This window comes from Aphidius gifuensis, linkage group LG4 (genome assembly GCF_014905175.1).
Source record: "Aphidius gifuensis isolate YNYX2018 linkage group LG4, ASM1490517v1, whole genome shotgun sequence".
Classification (NCBI taxonomy): Eukaryota; Metazoa; Arthropoda; class Insecta; order Hymenoptera; family Braconidae; genus Aphidius; species Aphidius gifuensis.
The window spans coordinates 24,867,129-24,891,361 of record NC_057791.1 but is presented as its reverse complement, the minus strand read 5'-3'; the positions used below and the strand labels follow the sequence as shown (position 1 = coordinate 24,891,361).

At 26.1% G+C, this 24,233-nt stretch overlaps 3 protein-coding genes across 10 annotated transcripts in view; 2 read left to right on the top strand and 1 right to left on the bottom strand.

The window, feature by feature from the left end:
* LOC122855895 (serine-rich adhesin for platelets) overlaps window positions 1-9,637 on the top strand; it is a 29,846-nt gene extending 20,209 nt beyond the window's left edge. For 2 of the 4 annotated variants that reach the window (XM_044157572.1, XM_044157575.1), the window contains 11 exons: window positions 1,051-1,177; window positions 2,395-2,516; window positions 3,257-3,634; window positions 3,699-3,801; window positions 3,928-4,116; window positions 4,490-4,710; window positions 6,319-6,419; window positions 6,762-7,159; window positions 7,227-7,598; window positions 7,667-8,243; window positions 8,321-9,637. In XM_044157572.1, the coding sequence (XP_044013507.1) occupies window positions 1,051-1,177; window positions 2,395-2,516; window positions 3,257-3,634; window positions 3,699-3,801; window positions 3,928-4,116; window positions 4,490-4,710; window positions 6,319-6,419; window positions 6,762-7,159; window positions 7,227-7,598; window positions 7,667-8,243; window positions 8,321-8,712 (2,980 nt within the window). In that variant the 3' untranslated portion in view covers window positions 8,713-9,637. The remainder of the gene's footprint in view (window positions 1-1,050; window positions 1,178-2,394; window positions 2,517-3,256; window positions 3,635-3,698; window positions 3,802-3,927; window positions 4,117-4,489; window positions 4,711-6,318; window positions 6,420-6,761; window positions 7,160-7,226; window positions 7,599-7,666; window positions 8,244-8,320) is intronic. The other 2 variants (XM_044157574.1, XM_044157573.1) reach the window with 2 other exon arrangements.
* A 1,529-nt stretch (window positions 9,638-11,166) lies between these two features.
* Window positions 11,167-15,050, top strand: LOC122855954 (IDLSRF-like peptide). Its single transcript, XM_044157662.1, has 4 exons — window positions 11,167-11,776; window positions 12,161-12,292; window positions 12,376-12,528; window positions 12,734-15,050. The coding sequence occupies exons 1-4, from the start codon at window positions 11,650-11,652 to the stop codon at window positions 12,925-12,927; spliced, it is 606 nt and encodes a 201-aa protein (XP_044013597.1). The 5' UTR covers window positions 11,167-11,649; the 3' UTR covers window positions 12,928-15,050.
* Window positions 15,051-15,262: 212 nt separating this feature from the next.
* Window positions 15,263-23,283, bottom strand: LOC122855898. Of its 5 annotated transcripts, none has more exons than XM_044157581.1 (16): window positions 22,933-23,283; window positions 20,744-20,877; window positions 20,414-20,499; window positions 20,095-20,353; window positions 19,739-20,020; window positions 19,396-19,671; window positions 19,005-19,304; window positions 18,836-18,931; window positions 18,191-18,764; window positions 17,458-18,131; window positions 17,201-17,379; window positions 16,994-17,133; window positions 16,740-16,889; window positions 16,571-16,660; window positions 15,825-16,493; window positions 15,263-15,737 (listed from the first exon to the last, which is right to left on the bottom strand). In XM_044157581.1, exons 2-16 carry the CDS (start codon window positions 20,826-20,828, stop codon window positions 15,530-15,532), a joined length of 4,068 nt encoding a protein of 1,355 aa, XP_044013516.1. In that variant the 5' UTR covers window positions 20,829-20,877; window positions 22,933-23,283; the 3' UTR covers window positions 15,263-15,529. The 5 variants fall into 5 exon arrangements, with proteins under 5 accessions (XP_044013516.1, XP_044013515.1, XP_044013513.1 ...); XM_044157580.1 differs by having other exon boundaries at window positions 15,441-15,737; window positions 16,985-17,133; window positions 18,191-18,752; window positions 22,933-22,977; XM_044157578.1 differs by having other exon boundaries at window positions 15,442-15,737; window positions 16,985-17,133.
* Window positions 23,284-24,233: the final 950 nt, after the last annotated feature.

The following is a 24,233-nucleotide window of genomic DNA, read 5'->3' as shown; positions in this document are numbered from 1 at the left end:
TTCTTATAATAATAAACGCACAATTTATATAATAAAGGTATAGAATGAATTGGATTCTCCAAAGGATCCTAGGATAACATCCGTTGATGTCTATAAATAAAATAAATAAAATAAATAAAATTACCATTAGATCGATATTTTTTAAAAACATAATTATCCCTTATTTCCTTGTTAATATTTTTTCATTATTTATATATTATCTGGGTCGATATAATCCTCACTAAATTAATAACAAAATAGATTATTATTCGCTCATTTATTATTAAATTTTCCTATATAAAAAAAAAAAACATACCCTCAGGTAAAAATAAAATGAATATTTTACAATAAAAAACAACAACTTTTGTTAATTAAAAAAAAATACATTTACTAATTAATTAATTTGAATAATATCCAATTAAATTTGTAAAAAAAAAAATTGTTTTTATTTCGAAAATTATTTAATATAATATTTTATCTCGTTAAAATTTTTGTTTATTTTATTTTGATCATGATGTTGTTTTATCATGACAATTGTTGGAGTAAAAAAAAAAATATATATAAAAGAGACACAAGAAAGTATAAAATTGTAAAAAAAAAAAAAAGTAAATAAATTTCATAACGTATGTAAAAGCAATATGTATAAAAAAAAAAATCCTGGGAAGACAAATGCAATTTAACATTTTGTAATTCACACATTCATGCAAAAAAGAAAAAAAAAAAATCGAGATAAGATAAGAAGTGTGCCGTTGGGAAAATGTTACAAACCGTGTGAATCGAAATTTTCAAGTTTTTCGATTTCTTGCCACTTGTCTCATTTCTAGCATAATTAATTCATGGACCATTTTATTTCTACCAATCTAGGATATTTAAATTTTCATCCAGTTCATGTATAACACTCATACATACGTTTAAAATTAATTTTCAAATAACTCATGAATCATGATAATATACAGGTAGTTAAATCCACTTGTCTAATAAATTTCTTGCAAATTTAAAATTTCTACCAGCAAATATATATTATATCCAATTAATTTATTAAAATGTGAATATATTTATTATGTGTTTTAGAAATGATGGACATCTTCAAACAACAACAGCATCTTGGCATAGAAATGATGTATCAAGAAGATCAACACCAAGTCCAAATTATCGTAATCCAGAAACTTCATCATCACCATGCACTGCTCCTGGTTCGGTTAGTTTTATTTATTTTTTTTTTCCAAATTTAAATATTTTTACAAGTCTTATTATGTTTATTTAAATAAATCATATATTATTATAATTTTTTTATATAATAATCAATGAATTATTCATTATTTCTCATTCAAAATATTCAAGTTTATATATAAATTTTTCATCAAACTTTTTATTCAATATAAAATATATTTTGATGATTGAAGAGACGAATTTTGAATAAATAAATAATTAAATTATTTTTAAATAAAATTTATTAATTGTTATATATTTTTTTAATTAAATAGCAAAAATGAAACATAATAAAAAAAAAAAAATTATTATTACATTCTATTTAATTAGAACACAAAAAGATTTTATCTTTATTAAATTTTTTTATTATCTTCTTCATGATTTTACAAGCAACATAATAAAAAAAGAATTTATAAAAAATAGCTTTCAGGAAGTTTAAAAAATAAATAAATGAAAGTAATTTAAAATTTAAAAAAAATAAAAATTATTACATATTGACTAGTTGGTAGTTACTCAATCATTTGTATTAATTATAATAATTACATAATTTTATTGTTTGTTTATTTAATTATAATTGTCATTATATTTTTAATAGGTTAAAAAAAAGCAAAATGATAATAGTTGTTGTATAGAGAAGAGTATCTTGTCAGTTTATTGTTGTTCTTTTTTATCATGCTTGCACGAAATGCTTCTCTCGACTTGTTTTATCTTCTTCCTGGTTTTCTTTCTCTCTTATTTGCACAAGTAACATTGCACACCCTTATAGACTCACCTGAGACAAACTATAAAATCATTAGTGTATATATAGTATATACAACAACCAAGCAAGCCAATGTTTACACAACATTTAGCCCTGCCAGACATTTAATTTTTCCACGAAATAAATTCGAAAAATCTTCGCATTGTTCTGTGTATTTAACAAACATAATCAACATTCAAGAGTATTATTAAAATATAAAGCTCAAAGTAAACAAAATTAATTATCTAGGCTTGATTTTTAACTATTAAAATATTGACTTAATATCTAGATGAAATTCAATTGGATCCAAAAATTTAATAATGTATTTTTTAATTTATTCTATGCAAAAATTAAAAACGTGTTGCTGTTTTTACATCAACTTGAAGTTTTATCTTGAGACTATACATAAATTAATTAATCCAAGTGAATTTTCAAAAATGAAATATATTTTTTGTATTATGCTGCAGCCATCAAGGGTCCAAGTGATCCCCAGGGAAACAGAAAAACGTCGAGGTGCAATGGGAGTCAGTCGAGCACAGAGACGTATCAAGGCTTCAAGCACTCCAGCACTTCTAGACCGTGACGAAATGTAAGATTATTTAATACAATAAAATCACTTTCCATTTGCACAAAAAGATAAACATAAATTTTTTTTATTTATTTATAAAGATGTTACTTTTGTGTCAAATATCAGATGTTATCTGAGTCTCTGATTACAATCTAAATGATAAAAAAAAATTAAATAAATATATGCGATAATAACTGCCACCCATTGTGCGACACAAAAAAAACTTATCGTCTTGTTTTTCCAACCACCCAAGGCTTGGTCAAAAGAAAAATTTTCCTAGAAGACATCACAACGTACCGTGCCTTTTTTTTTTTTTCTGCCACTATTTTTTATGTTTTTTATCCAACAAGCTATTTAGTGTCTCGAAATGTAACCGAGAATGCTTTCCCACACTCATCGACACGATCAATTTCTCCGCCTTTTATCTTTTTGCCTTTTCTTGACCTTTTTCGTTTCGTTTTTTTTTTTTCACATACGAAGACATTCAAAAGACCAGCAGAAAATTGATGACACAATAAATGTAAACGTGGTCTTTTATGTTTTCTTGCCCCCAACTGATTTTCACTTTGTTCAAGATGACCGAGTTTTATATATACGTTTTATTTTTCCAAAAGAAAAAACGAATACCTGCTGTGAAAAATGAGGCTTGCCGAAAAAAAAAAAAACATGCTCAGACATATTAAATTCATGTTACATCTTTCTTTGATGATTTTTCATTTTAAAAATAATAATTTTTGATGAATTTTTTAAATTGAACACAGTGAGCAGTGGCCTGATGAAAATGACAATAAAAAATCTGAAGATTTATCAAATAAAAAACGAGATTCAACTGATCATCCATTGATTGAATCAACAATTCCACTGATACAACATCAGAGACATCATCAAGAGATTTCTGGTCAATTGAATATTCCACAAAATCAACAAGAAAGTGTATTACAAAAATTTAGAAAAAGTTTTTCATTGAGATTTAATAAAAGAGGAAGTAAAGAGGGTGGTAGTACTGATGGAGATTCACAATTAATGTCATCACATTCAATAACAGTACCATCAGACAATGATACTGATCAAAGATTTAATGACGATGATAAACAATCATCTGATCAACACAAAGACGATAATTCCGATCAAAAATTTCGGTTAGTTTCTAAAGCTAAATTAACAAACATGTTATAGAAATAAATGATTTTGTATATTTTGCAGATTTGGTCCTCTCATATGGCGTTCTAGCAAAGAAAGAAAAAAAAATAATAAAGCTGCAAGAAATGCCAAATGTAATAGTGGTGACAGTGGAATACAAATTGAGGTAAGAATATTTAATTTTAAATAATTATTAAGTAGTTGAATAAATAAAAAATAAATAACCGGGTTGAGACAACCACTGTAAGATAAAAAAAAAAAAAGAAAAAAAGATATACTCGTTGACTCGCAGATGGTATCTGGCAGAGCATCGACTGGGGGCAATGGAAGTCGTCCAATAAACCTTGATGATAGTTCTGAATCACATGAAACTGATGGACTTGATGAAATTGATAGTTCACCAATATTGCGGCGTCGATTTAATAAAAAATTTCGACCCCAGTCAGAGCTCATCAACCAGATACTTATCGATAAATTAAAGGTATATAAAACACAAAAGTTGCTTTTGCCAATGTCAAATAAATATAAAGAAAAATTTTGCTAAATTGCTATTTGTTAAAAAAAAAAAAAAAACAAACAAGATAAAAGACAAAAAGAAAAATACTTGGTGTGGTTGAATTATTATCAGCTTAATTAAATGGCGCATATTGATGTCATCATGATGATGATGACAAAGAGAGCGAGGCATTATCATTTAAGCTTAACAAAAGACACAAGCACGTTGTTGATATTGTTGATGTTGTTGTTGTTGATGTCAGTCAGTTGGTCAATCAAACTGCTTGCTATTTGTTTTTATAAAATTATCATTATGATGATGATAATAAATAATAATTGATAATGATATTTGTCATCAGACGGATTTACAGCATAATCGTACCACGAGTATGCTTCATCACAATGTACGCAGAACAAATAGTGATCTTGGTGGACAAAGGCTACTACAATGGGATACCAAAAGTGGATACAGTGGTGTAATGCAATATAGAAGAATGCTTTCTACACCATCACCAATTAAAACAAGACCACCAAGATTGAGCCCGAGACATTCATCCCATGATATCGTTACACTAAGAAGGTACATTATCAAATTAAATATTTATATTTATATTCTAACAATTATATTTATCAGCTACTTTCTTCAATTTCATTATACCATTTTTATTATTATTAAATTATGTTAATTAATTTTATTTATTTATTTATTTGTTCGATAAAGCTTTAAAGTTAAATTATTTATTTGTTTTAAAAGACAAAAGCTCAAAGTAAAAGAAAAAAAAAATATATGTTGGCAAGATGATAAAGAAGCCAAGTGTTTCTTTTGTTTGATTTTTTTATTTCATTTTCTTTGTGTGTCAATTTATTATTATGACTCTCAATTTTATGTGACACTTTTCAAGTTTCACTTGAAAAATAAATAAATAAATAAATAAATAAATAAATCAAGTATCAGTAGTTACTAGTTAAATAAATTATAAATATATTGAATATAAATTAACAGCTAGAAAAAAAAAACAAATAAAAATATAAAATCATCTTCATTATCATCATCATCCCCTTCTTTTCAAAAAATGACACATCGGCTTAAATATAAAGTATATAATATAATTTTCCAGTAAATCGAGGGAAAATAGTGGTAGGTAAAACGGGCATATATATTCAAAAAATTATAACACACACATTTATATATATTAATATAAATAAACCACATTTATTTATTTATTTATCCTCGTAATTGAAATAATATTCATTAATTTTAATTGCAATTATATTTAATGAAAAAATATATATTTAAAAAAATAAACAAAGCAATTATTAATAATAATAATAAAAAAACCATCACCGTAATTTTTGTGTCGTATTCATTGACAGGTCTGTTGAGTTAATTGACAGCTTTTTTAGCACAATAATTTGGAATTTTGGCAGTTACCTATTTTGTGCTATATTTTTGTGTAAAAAATGAAATTTAAAACAATTTTTAAAGAATGTATTAAGAGGCTATAATTTTTTTCATCAATAAATAATACTTGTATCATGATGAAATTTTTTTTCAACATATAGCTAAAGCTAATCTCTTTGATCTTGATTTTTTTCGAAAAAATCTACCGATGCATTTTTGAGGTAGAATTTTTCGAAAAAAAAATATAAAAATTGAAGGTCAGTGCTCCAGCCACTAGCCAGCACAACTGGTGTATAAAATAAATTTAATAATTAAAAAAAAAAAAAAAAAATCTATAATATATTTTTAATATAATGCACTTAATTTACTGCCAAAATTTTGGATTGTTTGGTCGAAGGGTTGTGCTATGAGGCTTGTGCTAATTCAACAGACATTTTCATTGACGTAATTATTGTTGCTGAATGTGTTGTAATTAATGAAAGCTTTTTTTTTTTAAGTATAACCTATTGAATAATATTATTACGTATTTAAATACGCTTGTGATGAATTAATTTAATATCCTGTTTCATTGTTGACACCCTTGTTCGACCCCAAGCCCCTTAATTTCATTCAGGTATATTATCATCAACTTGTTTTAAATTGCAACCCTCATTACCCATCGACATATGATTAATTTTGTAATTATATTATTAAATTATTTTATCAATCAATCAATATCATACTAACAATACTATTTTTGTTTTTTTTTTTTTTTTTTTTTATTTTTTTATTATTTAAATATTTTAGTAACGCTAAAGGGAGAAACTCGAGGACAAATTTAAGACGTTCATTGAGTCAACCACTGGGAATAAATCAACTGTCACCTTTAATGCGTACTAAATTAACTGGTAAATTATTTATTTTTTATTTTTTTATTTTTTTAAATATTTGTCTTGATTTGCATTTTTTTCTTAACTGCTTTTGTGCTAAATCATACACGCGTTATGCATGTGTAATTAAAATAATTTTTTCGAATTAAATTTTTGATTTAAAAAAAAAAAACGAGAGAAAAATTAGTAAATTAAATTTTTTAGCATTAATTTCAATGCTTCAGCAATGAGTGATCAACAAAACTGGTAAAATAAATATTAAAAAAGTGTTGATAATTATTTAATAATAATTTATAAAAATATAAATATTAATAAATTATAAATAATAATATTTGTTTTTTTTGAAATTAATACAATCAGGTTCACCAAGATTTCCCGGTGGTAATATTATGTCAGAAGATGAACATGATTCAAGATGTAGTGGTAATGATGAACAAACAAGAAAAAGAATCACAACAACATCAACAACAAGAACAAGAACAAGAAATAGAAGAAGAAAAAGTGTTAGCATTGTAACATCAGATGATGAAATGATGTCTGATTCCGAATCATCAATAGCATCATTAACAGAAAGAAAAAAATCATTTGATGATATTGGAATGTTAGCTGAAGCTGTATGGGATCACGTTGCAATTGAACCAGAAGAACTTGGTTTTCGTGCTGGTGAAGTTGTTGATGTACTTGATACACTGGATAAAGATTGGTGGTGGGGAAGTTGTCGAGGTGAACATGGATGGTTTCCAGCAGCATTTGTTAGGGTAAGCAAATAAAAATAAAAAACAAAAAGCAAATAATTGTACATGTAATAATAATATTATGTTGTAGTTGCGAGTTAGTCAAGAAGAAACAGTTGAAGATTGCTTGGCAGCAATGGCTTCTGGCGCCAATTCAACAAGTCAGTCTCGTCGACGTACCAGTATATCACTTATGTCAAATGAACAAGTACGAAGTAGTGTTGTACGTGAATTGGTACAAACTGAACGTGATTTTGTTAAGGTACTTCGTGATGTTGCTGAAGGATATATTGCTGAATGTCGTAGTCGAATTGATATGTTTACTGATGATCAAATTGATACGATATTTATTAACATTGAAGATCTATTAGAATTTCAATCGGAATTTTTAAAAGATCTTGAAACATGTATTGATTGGAATGCACCACAAAATAGTTGTGTTGCTGAATGTTTTCTCCTTCATGTAAGTTATTATTTTTTTGTAATTTGAATATTGTTTTTTAATAATTATTGCATTTATTTGTTATACAGATAAATGGATTTCGTATGTATTCAGATTATTGTAATAGTCATCCAATGGCAATGGTAACACTACAAGAATTATATCGTCATAATAGTTATAATAAATTTTTTGAAGAATGTAGATTAATGCGTGGTTTAATTGAAATTCCACTTGATGGATATTTGCTAACACCAGTACAACGTATATGTAAATATCCACTTCAACTTGCTGAATTATTAAAATATACTAAAACAGATCATCCTGATTATAATAAAATACGTGATGCATTGGATGCAATGAGATCTGTAGCTGTACTTATTAATGAAAGAAAAAGACGAATGGAAAGTTTGGAAAAACTTGCTGCATGGCAATTGAGAGTTGAAGGCTGGGAGGGTGAAGATCTCATTGAGGTATCATCACAGTTGATATATCAAGGTGATGCTGTTAGAGTTACAACTGGAATGTGGACCAACAATATAACATTATTTTTATTTGATCATCAGTTGGTTTATTGTAAAAAAGATATATTAAAACGTGACACTTATGTTTACAAGGGTAGAATATATTTGGATACAAGTGAGGTCATTGATGTACCTGATGGAAAAGGTAATTAATCAAATTAAATAAAATTAATCATCTTGTAAAATGCTAATTGATTTATATATGTATCTATATATTTTTAGATTATCAACTTGGTGTTACAGTGAGACATTGCCTAAAAGTTTACAGTTGTGTACGTGATAAATGGCTATTATTTTGTTGTCGTAGTGCTGATGATAAACGTAAATGGCTTGAAGCTATGAATGAAGAGAGAAGACTTGTTGAACAAGATCGTAATGAAGGTCTTGAATTTCCATCAGCAGCTAGACAATTGGCACGTCTTGCAGCAACACGCCAACAACGCTTTAGGCCACCAGTTAAACCACGCAATAAAATATATAAACGTGAAGGATATGATATACCAATATTTACAAATAATAATTCAACATCAACAGCAACAAATTCACTTGGTAGAAAAGTTGGTACTTGGTTTACCTTTGGTAATAAAAAAACAACACGAATGCGTCCATCATAATAATATATATTTAGCCTTGACCATTACCAGTCATTATTATGGTTAATGGCACGATATACAAATTAATAATATCCATGAAACACAGACAGTATTTACTCAAGGTTATATTTTCGAAATTTATTTTTTCAAAAAAAAATATAAATTTAAACTCTATGGAAAATAGTATAACCAAATTGACAGTGTTTTTATCATTATTTAAATTTTATTTTTAAATAAAATAATAAAGCACAATGTAAATAGAAAAAATAGTATATAAATATTTATAGAAAAAAAATAGCTTCATTAGTTGAAAAAATCATGAAAAAAGTATTTTTTAAAAAATAAAAACTGGCCTCAATAAAACAGGAAAATATATAATTTTAACTGTCAACACATTTAGCAATAAATGTCGAATTAATGATGTTAAAAATGAATTTTATCACGACAAAATAGTTGAACAACAAATGACATTATAAATTGTATTTTTTTTTTCATTTAATGATCAACAAATAAACTGGTATTATACAGAGTCATTTAAAAAGACTGAAAGAGAGAGAAAATGTTTTAAATTTATAACGGATGTTTATTTGTAAATGACATTAATTACATTCTGACTTTTAAACTGCCTCATTGTCAAATAGAAAATAGATAAAGCTAAAAAATTAATATCTTGAAATTGTTTAACTCACTGCCAGTAATAAAAAATAATAAACAGCTATTGTGGAGAATATAAAAACAATGAAACTCAACTCGATATCTGCATCGTACTTAATTAGTCATAGACACGCACATTTTTTTTATAATAAATTAATTGCTTTTCCGAGTATTAGATAATATATATATTAAAAAAAAAAATACAAACAAAAAATAGCATGACACTGTTTAGATGAAGATTAGATAAGACAACGACAATATAGTAAAATTTTTCGAAATAAATAACTGCTATTATTAAAAAATAGTAATGAAAAACAATGGTGATAAATGTTAACGGAGATGATAAATTTAATTCTTGATAAATCAATCTTGCTGGACATGATTTATCAACAAGAGTTGCACAAACCAATTGATAAAAAAAGTTATTAAAAACAAAAAGAATTGAATTCTTTAATGAAAAATGTTTTTAATTTTTTTTTTTTTGATTGAATTTTTATTTTTAAATATATCTAACGATTAGATACATCTACTTTGATGCCAAAAGATAAATAAATTGTGAGGAAAATAAAAAATAACTTGTTGATGTGTTTTTTGATAGATGAACTTGTGCAAGTTCGAAATGTGTGATTCATGCCTTCCAAGTATATCCTAAGAATTGCGTGAAAATATATGATAAAATTTACAGCCAATTATATTTGTAATAATAATAATAATAGTAACACAATGATAATAATAATTAGTAGATAAATAAATAGTTAATTAGATAGTTTGTTTTTGTGAAAAAACAAAAAAATATAAATCATAATTATTCTTTATTTATAATTTAGATAGAAACGAGTTTTTATTTTGACTGATTAAAAAGAAAACAGTAATATATTTGTCATTAATTTATGTTAATAATAGTTTATTAAATATTTTTTCAATGACTTTTAAAGTGGTCAATTGCATATCTTGAAAAAAAAATAATTAAACTGTAAATAATTGATCATTAGAGAAACTATTAATAGTTGTAAATATTATTGTTTAAATAATCATATTAGAAATTAATTAATTAATCAATTCAGACCAGCGTTATGTTAACTCTATGATGACAAAAATAATATGTTGTAAAAACATTCCTTCTTTTTTTTTGTTGATACTGAATTGTTGTTGGCAATTTAACTGTTATTTCTATACAAATAAATATGTTTTTTTTTCTAATTTAAAATAAAACAAAAAATCTCAATAATTTAATTGATGTACAGTTTAATTATAATTGCAATACTATTGTTAAAAATTGTTTTCGTATTGCAAAGTAAATTTAAAATGCTTATATATATTTCGACACAATCACACAGAATATATATTGAGTTAAATCTGTGTAAATAAACATTTTATAATACAAAAAAAAAATAACAATAAACAATAATAATTAAACAAAGTAAAACAATTTAAATTATTTAATTTTCTTAGCATGCAATAGAAAAACCCACACACAATAGTAAACACATTATGAAAAAAAAAAAAGAAAATGAACAAAAAAAATACATAAGACTCTTTACTAAAATGAAAAATATTTTTTAAATTTAAAAATACAACAAAAACACGTGGATAAAATGAAAATTGTCATATAGAAAAACAAAAAATGAATGAATGAAAAATTGTTTGATGACGTCAAATTGATATTGCTATTGTGTTCTAGTTTGTGTATTTTTTAAATATATTTATATTAACCCGGGTCGATGTTGATGATGTTGGTGGTGTATACATTATACAAGGTGCGTTTGAATTGAGTGGCGGGGGATTAAATCGATGCGAGGGTTGAAAATGTTGAAAATAATAAGTGTGGGTTGTTCCATGAGAATAATGTATAATATCATTGGTTGATGTTATTTTCACTGAAATTTTTCCATTGGATCTTGGAATAATATTATCGTACCGGTCATCCCTTCTTGTTAAAAACCTTAACCAGTATTAAAAATTTTTTGTCGCGAAGAAAAATATAGAAATCATCATGATAAAATACCACCGGCAGTGTGAAATCAAGTGGTGATAGTTGAACATATCTAAACTCTACTATTCTTCTCTTCTTGAATTTTTTTATTTATTTTATTTTTTTTTATTATCACAAGCGCGTTTGATACCGCGCGCGCGACACGACGATATAACATCATTGTCGTCACAAAATTCATAGGATAAACACCCACTCCGTCCCTTAATAAAAAAAAAAAAAAAATATATAATAATTAAAAGTTAATTAATTATTCATTGATTTATTTATACTTGTATTATTTTAATTTTAATTTTTAATAATTATTGGTAAATATGGTGCGTGTTATTTCTACAAGTTTGGCAATTGGCCTCGCCCTCACAGCTTGTGCCTGTTTTCCTCGTGTTGCATCGGCAATCGACCTCACTAGATTCTACGGACACATACACTCAAAAAGATCAGGTTGGTTTGTCATTAATTCATTAACAATTAAACATATATTTTTGGTTTTTTTTTAAATTGAAATTATATACATTTGGGAGTGCCAAAAGACCATTTTTTTTTTTTGCCTTTTGTTCAATCGATTTAAGCACATCCTGAGCAACAGTTGCTGTATCATTTTGTTATTTTTTTTAAATAAAAAAATACATTGTAAAATTTATGTATGTAATATTGAGCGTAAAATAAATAAGTATAATCTATATTTATTTAAGTCTAAACACGCTATGGAAAATTCCTTTGTGCAATTATATTTATATGAAAAAAAATTGGGTCATTTATTTAACTTGAAACAGGTCTTAAAATCAAGGTCAAATTTGGATTAAATTTAATGTTTTTTTTTTTAAGGTGATGCATGTCATCCTTACGAGCCATTTAGATGTCCAACTGATGGAACTTGTATTTCGATTCAGTATTTGTGTGATGGTGCTCCAGATTGTCAGGATGGATATGATGAAGATGCACGTCTTTGTACAGCTGGTAAATATAATTGAATAATTAATTTATAAATAAATGTATCTTATTGATTTGTATTTTTTATTTTTGTGTATTTTAAATAACAGCAAAACGACCACCAGTAGAAGAAACAGCAAGTTTTCTTCAGTCACTTTTGGCTAGTCATGGACCAAATTATTTGGAAAAATTATTTGGCAGTAAAGCGAGAGATGCTCTTCAACCTCTTGGTGGTATTAATGCAGTCGCCATTGCTCTTTCTGGTTAGTCACTATAAATTATGTCTTTTGTTAAATTTCGTTGAATTATTCATTAGGGTTTTGTGAAGAGGGTTGCTATATGATAAATAAATTTCTCAAGGGAAATCAAGTTATCAACATCAAGTATCAACCCTCTACTTATTTATTTATTAGCTTTGTTTTTCTTTTTTTTTTTTTTTGTTAATTAATGTCAATTAATTATTTACAGAATCACAAACAATTGAAGATTTTGGTGCTGCTCTTCATTTAATGCGTTCTGATCTTGAACATTTACGTTCTGTTTTTATGGCTGTTGAAAATGGAGATTTAGGTATGCTTAAATCACTTGGTATCAAAGACTCTGAACTTGGTGATGTTAAATTTTTCCTTGAAAAACTTGTCAATACTGGTTTTCTTGATTAAATTTAAACAAACATAAAAATGGAAACAAAAAAACAACAAGTAATTATTATTTAAATGCAACATCACGTCATCGCTACTGCAATTCAAAAAATAATTAAAATTTGGCTAAATAATAATTTCGAGACAATCTTTAAATGCCTATGATTAATTAATTGAATTGCAGTGACGTGATTTGTGCACATTTATATAAAACATCTAATTGTTTAAAAATATATTATATAATACTGTCGTCGCATGTGAAGATATTTTATATTTTAAATTATAATTTATCTTAAAAATTTAGTGAGAATGAAAACAAATGTCTGTACAATCATCTTCCTATATGATATATATAATATTCGAGCTTATATTTTATTATAGCAATATTAAAAAGCACAAATTAATTGATTAAAGGGGATAGAATAACAACTGGCCAACAAGAAAAATTAAAATATTCAACTATTGAAGGTGCAAAAAAATTTCTATGGCCTATGGAAAATTTAAAATCTTAAAATTTATTTATTGATTAATTGTATGGTGACCTTTTACAAATACTCGTTATCAATCGCTGGCTTAATTCATAATTTTATTTATGGAAAATAACAAAAGTATATCCAACAAGAGGTCACAGGTATTTTAAAAAAATAAAAAACATAAAATCTTTTTAAGCACAAACGAAAAAACACAGGTCAACTGGGGATTCATGTTTCTTTGGCATTTTTTAATTGAAAAAAAATTTAATAAACAACAATAAAATAAATAAATAAATAAAATGTCTGGGTGGTTAAATACGTGGGTGTTATTTCAGAGAAATCGTTAGAAATATATTCCGAGAATTGGTTTAAATAATGGCTTGCGTGTACAAAATAATGCCGAGTAAATTTAATTATATAATTTTTTTTTTGTTTATTAAATTTATTATCTTGATGGTTTTTTTGAAAGAAAAAAAAATAAGAAAAATAACATCAAGATATATCAATTACTTGTCAGCCCCAATTGTACCTGCCAGTAAATTAATTTTTTTTATTGCGATTTCAATCATGATGATAAATATTATTTTTTTTTTAGTTTAATAATATTGACGAAGAAAATTATATTTTTTTTTAACGCGTCAATTAGCTATTAAAAAGATGATTTAATTAATTATTTTAATTAAAAAAATTACAAGGGTTGACACGCAGGAATCGTGAAGCTCTAATTCAAATTAATTTCTTTGTTTTTTTTTTTTATCATTTCGATATACGTTGTATGAATAACGACAACAATCTTGATAAAATAATGAAAGTAATATTAAAATAAAAAAATTGTGGTACTTACATATCAATGAAAAAACATATCATAATAATAATAAAAAAAATATACACGTAAATATTAATTAATATTAATAATGAATAAATATAAAAATTTATAAATAAAAAATATGAAAATATTCTTATAGCTTCAAATCAACATTGTCAAATATTTAATTTTGAAAAACAAACAAGCTAAACGACATTATGAATTAATTATTGTTTTTTTTTTTTTTTTTAATTTTGGCTTGATTATGAGACAGTTGATTTGTTGATTATAAAAAACAAAATACATATCAAATTGATTTTAAAATGTTTTATGATGAAAATAATATTTTGGTAAAATTTGAAAAATGTTTAAACCATCAATAGAGCATTTTAAATATTATAAACTTTAATTGCAATTCAAAATAGGGCCTGAATTGTAATTGAGGATATAATTGAAATGATTCAAGTCAAACCTTATCAATGACTCATCATCATCAACATCATCAAGTGACAAAAGATCAAGTCATTTAAACAACAAACTATTTGACTTGTCTTTTAGCACATTGATGTTATTTATTCATCATATTGTTTATGATAAAAACAAATAATTTATAAACAAATTGTATTTATTTTTATTTTACATAATTGGAATATTTTATTTCTATTTTTATTTCCAACAATAGAGTGATCGGGTTTGTCGAAAATTATTTCAAAGCCGTGTATAGAAAAAAAAAAAAAAAGAAAAGTTTTCGATAAATTTGGTCATTGTATATTATTATAATTTTAAAAAATAAACTTTATGTCGTGTTCATAATGATGAATTACAGCTCTTACTGTACCATTTAATAAATTATTTCAAAAAAAATCTATATTGTTAGTTTTATTATAAAAATAATTAATTTTTCAATTTCAGTTTTCGAAATAAACACAATCGAAAATGACTTTTTCAATATGTTAATTATTATTGAAAATATATTTGAAAAAAAAAATAATTTAGCACGTTTAAATTGGATCCACAAATGTTGACTAAATACCAAAAAATTAGGGAAATTTTCAATTAATAGATAAATAATTAAAAATTAATTTTCAATAAATTAGATTAAATATATTTTACTATTTTATAAAATCATAAGCTTTATATAATTTGTATAATAATTATTATATTAATATAATTATAATTGTTATTTATTTAATTATTAAAAATGTATTTTATTGATAAAAAAAAAAAAAAAATTATCTAACAGTGTTATGGCTCGTGTCACCACACACACACATTGATAAATCATAAACCATATAATAAATTTTTCATAACAAAATGAATATTATTATCTATGAAACTAAAACTATCATATTAAATGTAAATTATCATTACGTGATGATTTCGAATGACGTAATGATTCATTTGATGTTTCGAAAAGTGAAGGATCAGTATAAATTGGTTCACTTGGATCAAAAGTATTTCTTCTGTTGGCTGTAAGACCAACAGCTCCTTCCATTGCCGAAGAGGATGATGTTGATGATGACAATTGATGATTAAACAGCTGACTCAATGATCTATCAACAAACGAAAACAAAAAAAAAACATTTAAATAATCCAAAAAAAATCAACAATAAAAAGTAAATAATTGAGTAAGTAATTACGTTGTTTGAAATGGTTTTTGAAGTCCAGATCTCATGAACGAAAAATTATTAATATGTGTACTGCATGATTCATCATTAGATTGATGATTAATTATTTTATCAACACGATGATTTTTACGAATAACAGAGTAGCCATATATTCTGTATACAAAAAGTGTTAATAATATAACACAAGCTAATAAAATAACAAGTCCAATGACTGCACTGACTAATCCATAATATTCATTTGGTGTTATGCAAATTGATTCAACAGCTGCAACTTGTTTTTGTACAGCATTATCATCATACATGTCATATCTTGAATCCAACACTTCAAACATTTCACGAACATGTTCTTCTTCTTCTTCTTCTTCTTTATTATCTTCATCATCTTTATTATTAATTGCATCATCTATCTCTTGAGTATTATTTTTTTCAACATCTAAACTTGATGTCAACAAAATAGTATCATTTAATGATCTTCTTCTTCGTTTTCCAAATGATGGCTCACTTCTACCAGCACTACCAGAACAATAAGCTGGCTGGCAACCATCTCTACATGATCTAACTGTTGCTTCAAATACCAAAAAATTTGATTCAGGTATTTTAAAAGCATTAAAACGTGCCTCAAGACTGTCACCATCACGAAGACGATCAAGACCAGGAAAAACATAATTATCAACTGGACAGCTAAAAAATTATTATACATATTAATTATACAACTGGTTTTTTCGATAAATTAATTAGATAATTATAATTTAACTGACCCATATCTGTCAATTAATTGTACACTTCTTCCAGAATATGGATCTCTTGCAATGACATTTGTTGCAAATATATCTGTCACATAATTGTAGCTAAATAAAAAATACAAAATTTATCAATAATACTATTTAAACTTGATAAATAATTTAATAATGATATTTTTTTATTTACCCATCTTGTGATTCAAGTCTAAATGTCAATGGATCACCAACAGCAATTGTCGTTGTTGGTCTTCCTTGATATAAAATTGACAGGCGAACTTTTGAACTTAGTGTATTTTCAGCTGGAAGATATTCAATTGGAATTGGTGAGCCTGATCTACTGTGAATATTCAAATTAAATAAATATTATTTATAAATTATTTTAAATGAAATACAAAATGATATCTAGAATATCTTTCTACAGTAATAATAAACCTTTCATACCCGGCTCCGATGTAGCCAGATGTTACAACTGCCTCACCAGGACCACGGAATAAACATGTTAAATTGAAACGTTTATCTCTTCCAGTTTGTACATAATCAGAAAATTGTACAACAACAATATTTGTCATTGTATCACCATACTAAAATTAATAATAAAAGCAAAATTAATATTATAAATTAAAAAATAAATCAATTTTAAATATTTACTCTTTGTGTTCCACACTCGGGATATCCTTGAGCTCCACTGATACGAAGAACATTAACAGTACCTCCATTGCCTCGGAAAAAACATCTATCATAATATCCGTATGTATAAATTCTACCAATAAATCCATCTGGAGTTCTCAATGTAAATTCCATGCCATCTTCACTGCAAACTTGACTAACTAAAATTCATTAAATTTTTATTAATCATTTTATTTATTTATTTTTAATGTATTTTTTAATATAATAAATCAACTAACCATCAAGACATTCACCATCAACACCCTGTCTTCCATTATTTCTCTCATAGAAATCATAATCCGATGATGTATCATAATAGATTGAATTACCCATAGCCATATCTCTTGAATCTCGATCACTCAATTCACAATTATCACGTTCAGCACCATATGGTGCAGCATAAGAACGATAATTAAATGAACGACAAACAAAATCTCTAGCATCAGCACATTCACGTTCACATTCAGCTAAATTTGTTGAAGTTGTATATCTTCTTACAAATGGTTTACGAACACGTGTTCTTTGACCAACTTGACGAAAATTTTCTTGTTCATCACAACGTGATAGTAAAGGTGGTCTACCAATAATTGGACCACCGCCAGTAGCACCAACACCACCAACACCACCAACTGCTGCAACTCCACCAACTGGACGATTATTATATGGATCACCCTCACCAATAAAACCATCCATACTACCAACTCCATTTTCATATCCTCCTCCAAAACTAGGATTAGGACCAGGACCATTAATTGTTCCACCAATTGGACGTACTGGTAATGCTGGAATTGATGCTGGTGGTGGTGGTACACCAGCAGCACCATAAAATGGACGATCTGCATAACCTTTTGTTCCTCTTACATCATCATCATAACCACCTGGATATAATGCATTACCTCCTGGACTTGGATATCTTTAAATATAAATTTTCAAATTAATTATTTAAAAAAATTATTATTTTGATTGACATACCTGTCACGTGTTGGATAGACATCTTTGTCTGGATATCTATCACCAATTGGATATCTTCCAGGAGGTATTCTTCCACCAGTTGCACCAGGACTTGGTGGATAACGTCCAACTGGATCATCAACAAGTGGATAACGTCCTGGATATGGTTCATCACGTGATGGATAACGATCAGGTATTGCTGACGAAGGATATCTACCACCAGGTGATAGTGATGATGGTGATTGGGTCCATTGATCTCTTGTTGGTGGATATCTTTGATACCCATGTCCACCCATTGTTGGATAATTATCACCATTAACTGGGTATCTATCACCACGTGTACCACCAGGATAACGATCACCCCCAAGTGGATATCTTTCACCTCCTCCTCCTCCTGTGTATGGATATCTATCAGCACCAGTTGGATAACGTTCAGGATATCTTTCTGGATAACGTTCAGGATAACGATCATCAGCTGGATATTGACTTGGATATTTTGCATTTGGATATCTGTCTGATGAAGGAGAATAATTATCTGGATAACGATCACCATGCCCACCTCCAAAACCTTTATCATAATCATCTGGAGAATAGCCTACAATTATTTATTTACATATCAGCTTTAATTAATATCTATTTTTAATTATTTTATTTAATTTTATTTACCAGGTCGTCCAAGAAAAGGACGTCCATAATTTGTATCTTGACCAACTGGATCTGGTTTGTAGCTTGGATTATCTCTATCACCTTCCATATATTGATCTGTTTTTTTTTACATTATTTTTATTATTAAATTAATTTATATTTCATAGCTATTTAATGATGAAATACTTACGCATTAAATTTTCGTAATAATCATAGTCAGCATCATAAATAATTCTGTGTCCATCACGTTGATTAAAACTACTCAAACGACATATTCTATTGTGCTCAGAGTAAACAGCACTTCTACATTGAAAACTTGTTTGTCTGAGGCAATCTTCCAGACACTCGCTTAGACTTCTTCCTGTTATTTCAGAATGTGGATCACCACTTAGACGAGAATTTCTATATCTTTGAAATGCTGTATCCGGTCTTCTTCCATCTGGATAATGATGTGATGCAACACTATTATCAGGATACTCTGATCCTCTTGCTATTTGTAGAAATAAAAAAAAAAGAGAAATTTAATTACCTACTTAATTTATTTTTAAAATTATATTTGGTAATTTTTTATTTCAACTAACGATTGTCCAAACAAACAAGATCATAAAAATGATAAGTTGGACTACTGCTTATTCCAATGTCATCTTTTTGTGATACAGAATCTTCTTCAGATATAACACACTGTTTTGTTTGATCATCAAATTCAACACTTCTGCACATGTATTTTTCAGCTCTCAAACAAAGTGACTGACATTCATCAAGTGTTAAATTTGTATAAATATCAACTTCAAATGGTCCACGTAATTTTTTATTTTCTTCTTTTACAAATACTGCCAAGCCATCACATCGACTTTCAGCTAAAACAATAATCATGATGTTATAAAAAATTGATGATGAATCAAAGAAACAGATTGATTTATTTACCATTTAAACATGTATTTTCTAGATAATCTGAATTAGCATCATCCTCAAGTAGCTCTGGATGTGTACGTCTTGTAAAACGACTCAATAAACAACTTCTCATTGATACATCATAAGTTGCTGAGCGACAAACAAAGCTAAATTCATTCAAACATTTATCCTCACAAGCTGTTCTATTTGCAACTGTAAATTCTTTGACATCAGTTGCTGGAAGTTTTAGTTTTTTTCTTGGATGTCGTTCAAATATATAACGACGATTTGGACAATCTCTTTCAATTCTATTAGCTGGATATTAATTACAAAAATTTTATTAAATCAAGTTCAATCAAATTCTTCATATGATTATTTCTGTTACTTACAAGTCAGACATATTTCAACAAAATGAATGCTATTTGGAACAAGCATCAAGTTTCCAATACCTTCAGGTTGTGCTTGTTCACGTGTTAAATAACATCTACTCTCTTCATACTCAGCTGTACTACTGAATGATGATAATCTTGCACCAGGTTGAAAATCAAAACTCGTACATGTTCTTGGTAAATTTGTTGATGTTCTATCACGAAGACAAAGATCTTGACATTTTTCCAATACTCGAAAAGGTGGTGATGAATCATGTATCTTTAAATTTCAAGAGGAAATATGTATTTAATTATTTTAAATTTTTAAATAATGACTTACCATTTCATCATCAAAACCTTGAAGTTGATGATCCGGTAATCTTTCATAAACTAGTCTACCAAGTCCCCCATTGCACTGTGTTTGAGCTGTAATATATTATTATTTTTAAAAAAACAATACAATGATGTAAAAGATAATACGAATTTTGAAATTTCGATGATGAACAGACAAAAGTCGTTATGGCAATTGAGTAAAACCTTCAAAATTGAATATTTAAAAAAAAATTTACATTTACATTTTTTATATTCGCAAACTATTGTCTTTTTTTTTTTTTTTTATGTAAATTTATTAATCGAGATAATTATGACAGAGTTTAATTTATTAACATACCATTTGCGAGCATTTTTAAAATAGTCAGTACGGTAATTGCTTGAACCATGCTGAACATGTTATGATTCCTTTTCATTTTGAGCATCAAATGCAAGGTATTAATATCAAGTGGTCATACCACCAGCCAATTGACACTGTAATTAATTGTTAATTAATTTTCATCCACCTGGGTAATTTGAAATTATATAAATATATTTTTTTTATTTATTATTATTTGGTTTAATTTTAAAATTTATAAAAGTATGTCTAAATGCCGAGAGAGTAATTGTAAAATTAAATTTTATATGAAAAAAAAAAATGATTTGAATGAGGTAGGGCCCAATGGGACTTATGGAACAAAATAAAATCATCAGTCTGTGTAAAAGTGTATTTAAAAATCCGATTTGGAAATGAAAAAAAAATGTTTTTTTATTTAAACAAATTGAAAATATAAATTCAACATTTTTTTTACATATTTTTGTAATTGTTTTTTCATGATGCAGATCAGGTGACGTTAATCATTCATCAAGTAATTATTAATGCATCAAATATGTGTAATTAAGTGGTGAGCCAAGCACAACAATGTTCTCTTTTTTTTTTTTTTTTTGTTTATTCAAATTAATTCATGGAGGTAGAAATAAATAAATTTTATTTGTGATTTTTTTTTTTTTGCACACAAAGAGAATGATTTACTTTATTTACGAAAATTGAAATTTATTTTTATGGAAATAAGGTTTGTGTTTTTTAGATAACTGTGTGAAATTAATTAAAAAATTTAATGGTTTTTTTTTTTTTTAAAGATGAATAATTATATGGATAAAACTATTGATTTTAGATTTAAAAAAAAAAAAATAAATTAATGAGTGTGCTGTAAATAAATTTAATTTAATATTTTCAAATTTTATGTATATTTTTATAATTATTTATTTTTAGAAAAATAAAATTTATTTATTCGATTTTTAAATAAAAATATTCATCGAAAAGATAAAAAATTTATTTAATTTAATCAATGAGTTTGTTGTTTTATTAAAAACCAATTGTAGAATTTATTTTTTCAAATTATTAATAAATTCTTTGTAAATAAATTTAATTTAAACTAACAAAATCAAATTTCGAAACTAAATTTACTCTATAATTTATATATTTTTATAAAAAAAAATCAAATTTATCAAATCAAAATTTCTTTCTACCAAATAATTTATTTAGAATTTCAAAATATACAAAAAAATTCTCCGAAAAAAAAATTCAAAAAATCCCACATATTCTAATTAATAAATTCCCACCAGCTAAATTAATTAATTCACCCAAAATAATTACATTTCCCTTCCAAAGTACAAAAAACTAATAATTACAAAACAAATTTTCAATGACTAATACCAAAATAATAACAACAACAATAAATGAATAAATTAATGATAATATTGTGGTTTTAATTTGAATATGTCTATTTGTAAAAGTGACAAGTTATTCAGAGGGGGTTAATAGATAGATAGTTAAATTTTATAAATATATATATTCACGAAATAAAAGACCCCTGGAAGTTGTAACAATTGGAACTACGCTCTGTTGCCTTTGACTGTCATGTGTATGTACATATAATTTAAATAAACAATTCCTTCTTTTTTCAATTTTATTATTTTCCCCTCTCTCTTTTTATATAGGTATATTTTTTTTTAGATAATGACAATATGTATAGATGCGTACACAGTATTGAGTAAATTGCGTGTACTCACAAGTCTAGATACACATGAAATAAGAAATGATCATGCATATGTTTTCATGTGTGTCGTAAATGTGGTAATGTTAAGGGTGAGTGCACATTTGGAATTTCATGTTTATTTGTCACTCTTCTTTTTTTTTATTTTTTTATTTTTTTCTATTATCATTTATATACAACAATAAACGTCCGGTCAGGCATTGTCACCCTTATCTCTAATTCATTTACAAATTACATTATTATTTTTATTTTATTTTTTATATCTAAGATTTGATTTTACCTGTATTAAATAATTACTTAATTTTTCATTTCATTCAAACAATTTTAATAACTAAAAAATTAATATTTTTTAAAATCGAAATGTTGAAAAAACTTTTTTTTCTAAATCGAAAATCGAAATAAAAAAAAAAAATTTTCGAAAAATAAAAGTTTCAGTATTTAAATGATTTTATTTTTTAAAATTTAAAAATGAATTAATAAATTTTTAACATACCTTGGTTGATTATTATAACACGTAATAATTATAATACAAAAAAAAAAAAAAATTTCTTCAATCGTAGAAACTCTCCAATAGACTTGCAAAAAAAAAAAAAAATTGATACAAAAAAAAAGCACAAATAGAAAAAAATATAATTAATATTTGCGTGTTGTTATTAAAAAAAAAAAAAAAAAAAAAGATATGAACAACACCTGTAATCAAACTGATTTAAAGTGACAGTAATATTAAAAAATAAAAAAATAAATATAACACAACAAGCAACAGTGTGAACGTAATGATAGACCAAACACGAATCACTTGTAATATAAATGAGTGACTTCGTTGGGGGGCCACCAAACATTAACAACAAATGAAAAATGAAAATATATATGATGCTGACGACCAATTGAATATATGGTTTAATTTTATGGGGGGGTTAACAGAAATGAATATACACCTGTATTCATCAGTCTTCTTGATGTAACACATGTACATGTAATTTTTAACTCATTTGTGATGGATTGGTGGGGTTAGTGAGATGACTTTCTGGCCTTGTGGACAAACGGAAGTACACGCATTGTCTATCAGCTTCCGCAGGGCATCCGGAAAATGAATAAATAAATAAATAAATAAAATCACAGCTACTATACACCTATTGGTGTCTATGGACAAATCATATATTTTATTGTTATCACGTGGAACCCAACGACCCGGTCGATGCCCACGATCATCAAAATTGTTGGACACTATTTTTCTATTTTGAATTATACTTTTTTTCCTTTTTTTTTGAAATACAAATTCAATGGTTTTTATTTTTTTTATTGACAAAGACACTTTCAATTTTAAGTGATGAAATATATATTTTTTTTTTCTAGTAAATTTAATCATTGTTGGCATCTAAATATTAGAATTTTTATATAAAAAAAGAAGATTGATTGTTTTAGAAAAATAGGCTGTATTTTTTTTTGTTGTAAAATAATTGAGGATAATTAGTGTGACATCAACAGTTGATAAAATTAAATATCTACTCATTTCGATTGCTTGAAAATAATATGTAAAATTTAAAAAACGAAATAATATTGTAATTTAAATAATGCAAATGAAAATTTAATTAATATGCATTGTTGATAAACGAGAAACACTGTGAATACATTTTTCAAGGTTAAAAATCTTAATTACATAAATTAGCTGTTACTCGTTACATCTACAATTATTTTTTTTTTTTACTTTTTCATTAGTAGATTACTCGTGTTCAACTGTTTAGCCACAACTATCATGTCAAATTTCACAGTACCATAATCAATGAATGCATTCAT

Coding starts and splice junctions, on each gene's coding strand:
- LOC122855954 (XM_044157662.1), top strand. CDS start 11,650: ATGGTGCGTGTTATTTCTACAAGTTTGGCAATTGGCCTCGCCCTCACA. Junction 12,293..12,375: donor TGCACGTCTTTGTACAGCTG/GTAAATATAATT, acceptor TTTAAATAACAG/CAAAACGACCACCAGTAGAA. Junction 12,529..12,733: donor AGTCGCCATTGCTCTTTCTG/GTTAGTCACTAT, acceptor AATTATTTACAG/AATCACAAACAATTGAAGAT.
- LOC122855898 (XM_044157578.1), bottom strand. CDS start 20,828: ATGCTCAAAATGAAAAGGAATCATAACATGTTCAGCATGGTTCAAGCA. Junction 17,380..17,457: donor TGATGGTGAATGTCTTGATG/GTTAGTTGATTT, acceptor AATGAATTTTAG/TTAGTCAAGTTTGCAGTGAA. Junction 16,661..16,739: donor AGACTTGAATCACAAGATGG/GTAAATAAAAAA, acceptor TTTTTTATTTAG/CTACAATTATGTGACAGATA.